A 5,091-nucleotide genomic window follows, 5' to 3' on the forward strand; every position below is an offset into this window, starting at 1 on the left:
TTTTTTTACCTTTTTTAGGCATTCTATTTTACATTTATTTCTGAAATCTTTGTAATATTTTTGTGAGACCCAGATGATTTTCTTTAAATCCTTAGATTCTGTGTGTCCTTTACATTCCATTTTTCTGAATTTTCCTAACAGTAACTCCATTGGACAAAGGGCCCTGACATTAGAGTTAATTGAGGTAGATTTGGGTATCTTGGCACCTGAGGGTAAGGAATTCCTGCTGTATCTGGTAGCTGTTGGGAGTCCCAAATTTCTTGTAATCTCTGCACACAAGCAGCTTTTAGGATTACTTTATTACATTACATTTACATTTCCTTCTTTCCCTGAAGACAAAGTCTGGAGCTGTTGCCCAAAGGATTGGAAGCTATTTGGTTCCCACTGCTACTTGGTTCTCAGAGTTTCTTCATCAGCATCTTGGAACAAGAGTGAGGAGAACTGCTCCCGCAAGGGTGCTCATCTAGTGGTGATCCAAAGCAAAGAAGAGCAGGTACATGCCGGGAGAGACTATGGCCTGGGCCCAGCATGTTGTGTGCCTGTTTCTNCTAAGAGGGAGTTTGATTGAAGTAGATGTTGGTGCTGTGGCAGAAGGCTTTCCACCCAATAGGCAGGAATGGTCACTTCAGCCTTTGCCTTCTACACCTTGGTCCNGTTTCAGTGGNNCTAAACCNCAATGGATCATGGCCTCAGAAATGCAGTACATGAGAGTGGAGGGAAGGATGAAATGTCTCTGCTTGAGAGACCAGCTTGTGATTTCTGCACTCTAATGCTCCCTGTATTATGAACTGCATTACAGAGAAAGGGGGAAGGAAAAGGACCAAATTGGAAGGGTCATGACCAGCCATCAGAAATGTATTATCTGAAGTTATGAATGGAGAATGACTAGATGTATCAAATTCTCTCATACACAACTATCAAGAATGATGTTGGTGAAGTAAGGAGTGGAGTGAGTCTGAGATGAGAATTCATTATTATCATGGAAAGAGACTGTTTTCAGAATTATGGAAATATGAGTTAATGACTTTGAAAGTGTCCTGATAATCTAGAGGAGATGGGTACTTCTCAGCTGTGGATGGAGGGTGGGGAGAAGAATTGCCCTCCTGGTGGCAGGGAGTATACTCCTAATGGGGAGAGAATACATACACTCCGGGATGGAGGATAAGATGTGTGCTCCTGGATGGGGGTGGCTCTTCTATTCCTTGATTCTTTGTATTCTTATTTCTCTGTAACCAGAAAAAATCAACCAAAACATTACAGTGTACCTCTACAATGTATAATTATTGATATTAATCTAAAATATGAAAACTATTTAAGGGCCTAGAGAGGTGAAATAGGATTCTATTAATATGTATTTNCATTTGTGTGTCATATTGAACCCTGTATTACTGTGTCATTGAAATCATTTTTGGAAGGTCTTATAAGAATTTTTTTTTTTTGAGACAGGGTTTCTCTGTATAGCCCTGGCTGTCCTGGAACTCACTCTTTAGATCAGGCTGGCCTCGGACTCAGAAATCCTCCTGCCTCTGCCTCCCGAGTGCTGGAATTTAAGGTGTGCACCACCACGCCCGACTAAGAAATTTTGAAGCACAAAATGAATCACTCAGTCCAGCTATATCTTTGTTTCCCCTTAGGATTTCATCACTGGGATCCTGAAGAATTATGATTCTTATTTTATAGGGTTGTGGGATACAGGCCATCGGCAATGGCAATGGGTTGATCAGACACCATATGACGAAAGTGTCACGTGAGTATAGATTTACATAGAAGAGTCCTGGGTCCTGCAGCATGAAAAGAATTTGGGGTGTTCCAGCTGTTGGTTATGAAACTAAAATAGCTCCCTCCTGGTGTAACTGCTATACATGGAGTAATTTTTACTCCCCCATTTATTCATCACAGGAATCCTATGAGCCAAACATTATTTATATTCCCAGTAGAGATGAGGAAATTGTTTGAAGAATGCAGAATATAAGACACAAGGGCACCCAATGAAGGTTCTTATACCTTGATGTGTTTTATTTTGCTTCCAATTTTTCATTCTACATCTAAAAACATAGACTTTAATTCATGTGTCTATATGTATATTTCTGTAGGGTCTACTATGTGTATTTGGATATCTGTAGAACCCATAATAGGGTGTTGGATCCCCTAAAGCTGTGTGGTTCAGGTGCTAGGACCTTNATAATATGCGTTCTGGGATCATAATCCTCAGATTTTTTTGAAAAGCAGCTAGGACTCTTAACACCTGATCTGCCTCTCTAGCCCTCATTTCTATCTTTATAAGTATAATTGATGTCAAGATCATAACCGATTTTTTCTTATAAATCAAAAGCCATCAATCCGATGTGGTTGTAATTCATATTTATGTAATGACTTAAAAACTCTTACTACCTTAGTATGCTGCCATATTCAGCTCTGATATCTGATTTGAAAAATATGCAGTGTGTTGTGTTTTAAAACAAATCCCAAGCATTTGATTTTACCAGTGAACACTCAGGAATCAGATGCTAAGATGAAATCCTTCTATCTCAGAAAGGAAGAGAAAGCACCCACTTGACCTTCCTACTCATCCCATGTCCCAGAAGGAAAAAGTCCCTTCTCTATGCTTTCTTAAATACCCTAGGAACTTAATGTTCTTGCTTTACTTTCTGTGCATCTTTCTATCCACCCTCCAGACGACCTCTCACTCTCAATGGTATTTTTTTTTGTTCATTCACTGTCAACAGGTTGTTTCTCTACCTCTCTATGGTTCACTTTTAAAAACCCCTATTATACAAAACTCTTGGATTAAAGAGTGAGCCACACTACAACTAGAAACAGTTTTTTTAGTTCATTATCTTGTGGGTCACAATGTGACCAAATATCCTGCAATAATAGTGAGGTTATTGTTCTCAACTTTCAGAGAAGACAACTAGGACTCTGGAATTTTAAATTATTTGTTCTTGATGACAGAAATAAACAGATTATCTAGAGATTTCAACTAGTTCTCCAGTCTCTAAAATAGTTCCCTTTTATAATGGAAAAGCTTTATTAAACATGAGAATAAAGAGAGACCTTTTTGACATNTAAATAAATGTAATGGGTTGACTGTCCCCTCAAACAAACCCCAGAATGACGAAATAGCCTCTCAGATGTGAGCTGCAAGAACAGTTAAGTAATAAGCTAAGAGAACATTGAGTGCTGTGGGCCCTGTTTTCCAGGGAAATGTCAGATATGGGTGATGGAGAACAATTGATTTGTACTTACTTGAATCTGATCTCCACANATTCCAACCTCATTCTCAGGTTTGCTTCTTCTTGCTTCCTCTTTTCAAACATTATTGTAGGAATCACCNTGATGCTCTTTCCTCCCTTTCAGATTCTGGCACAATGGTGAGCCCAGCAGTGACAATGAAAAATGTGTTACAGTAAATTACCGTCGGAATATTGGATGGGGCTGGAACGATATCCCTTGCAGTGTTGAAGAGAAATCAGTTTGTCAGATGAAGAAAATAAACTTATGAATCACACATTCTTCATGGGCATTCGATTTCATTGTTATCCACCATTACATGGACACNTGGGAAATTCTACAGGTGGAAGAGCTGTTCACAGAATTTAAGTGGGCAGCAAATGGTTATGCATACGCTGGCCCACATATATCCTTGTGCATTTACCCACCTATTCTGTCATAAAATGAACTTTCATTGAGAATTTTCTATATACCACACAGTATACAGAGTCCCTTTTGGGCACACATGGAACTTTTTTGCCATCTCATTTACTCATGCCATTGTATGATAGGTTCTCTTGATCTATCTGTTTCTGTTTCTCTGTTTTTTTTTTTAAATGTCTTTGGATTTATTGACATTAAATTGAGAAGTAAAATTATAAATATTTAAGTGTCTGGATTGATACACACAGATATGTACTATGAAATATAATTAAATATTTACTGTCAAATAATTGTCCAAAGAAGGTTAACAACACCTTCCTTTACTTAATATTATTGCCATATTGCATGTGTGTGTGTGACAGAGAGAAAGAGAGAGAGAGAGAGAGAGAGAGAGAGAGAGAGAATATGTGTGTGATAAGAATACTTATGGCCACTTAAGGAAAATTCTGATAAATAGGATGTTGCTAATATTTATCATTCTATTTTACCATGGATTCATGGATTTCATATTTACATCTCTTTTATCTGGCGGTTTGTTCCCTTCATCAACATGTCAGAGACCCCAGTACCCTACCCTTTATAACCATGTATTCTTCACTCAAATTCCTGAGATTATTTGATAAATTATTAAATAAATATTGTAATATTTTACAGATTATCTCTCCATTTAATTTCTCTAATGATTCATGGAAAGCAGCATTCCCAGCTACCAACATGCAGTGATTACTGTTTTGTGTGATGATTAAATGATGTTTGAGAACAAGACTGGTTTATAATTTAGACTTAGATAAATATAGACTGAAAAATAAGGCCCAAGTTGCTGATGTAGCTATAATGCTGATCTAAAAAATGTGAATTTACATACTTAATATAAAATAGAAATATTAAGTATTCTTTATTAGATATTATATGAAAAGCATACTAAAATGCCTTTCAGCAAGTAAAAGGCAGCATATTAGACACAAGATACTCTGACTAAATTGGCATAGAGAAGAAGAATATAGACAATTGCTTTCTTCTTTTCAAACATTTCCTGTAGCAAGCTAAGGGTGACAAAAGGGAACCCAGACAAAAACCTATCTCAGGCCCTGAGCTAGTTCAGACATATTCATGTAACCAGTTTCATAAGTCAATATGTGAAATAAAACTGCATCAGCCTCTGAGGCAGCATTCACATCTTTATGGAAAATTCAACATTACTACTTAAGCTAATTTTCTCTTTAGAAAAGGAAAGCAAGGATAGTATTCTCTAATCTGGAATTGGTCATTTTAAGCATTCATTTTTACCATGAGTAAATTTTACACAGTTTTACTCAAACCCAATAAAATATTCTGCTAGCCCTTCATGATCTCAATTCTGATGTATGAGTGAAATCCTGGCACAGGTTAAAGGTCATGAGACAGTCAGTTTGTAGTAATTAGGCAGTCATTAGTAGT

At 37.2% G+C, this 5,091-nt stretch overlaps 1 protein-coding gene across 1 annotated transcript in view; it reads left to right on the forward strand.

Annotated features, from left to right (window-relative positions):
* Positions 1-3,941, forward strand: part of LOC110296675 (C-type lectin domain family 4 member A) — a 16,222-nt gene extending 12,281 nt beyond the window's left edge. Inside the window, exons 4-6 of the mRNA XM_021165401.1 lie at positions 336-493; positions 1,635-1,747; positions 3,358-3,941. Coding sequence (XP_021021060.1) covers positions 336-493; positions 1,635-1,747; positions 3,358-3,502 — 416 coding nt within the window. The 3' untranslated portion in view covers positions 3,503-3,941. The remainder of the gene's footprint in view (positions 1-335; positions 494-1,634; positions 1,748-3,357) is intronic.
* The last annotated feature ends 1,150 nt before the right edge of the window (positions 3,942-5,091 follow it).

Source organism: Mus caroli, chromosome 6, assembly GCF_900094665.2.
Source record: "Mus caroli chromosome 6, CAROLI_EIJ_v1.1, whole genome shotgun sequence".
Taxonomy (NCBI): domain Eukaryota; kingdom Metazoa; phylum Chordata; class Mammalia; order Rodentia; family Muridae; genus Mus; species Mus caroli.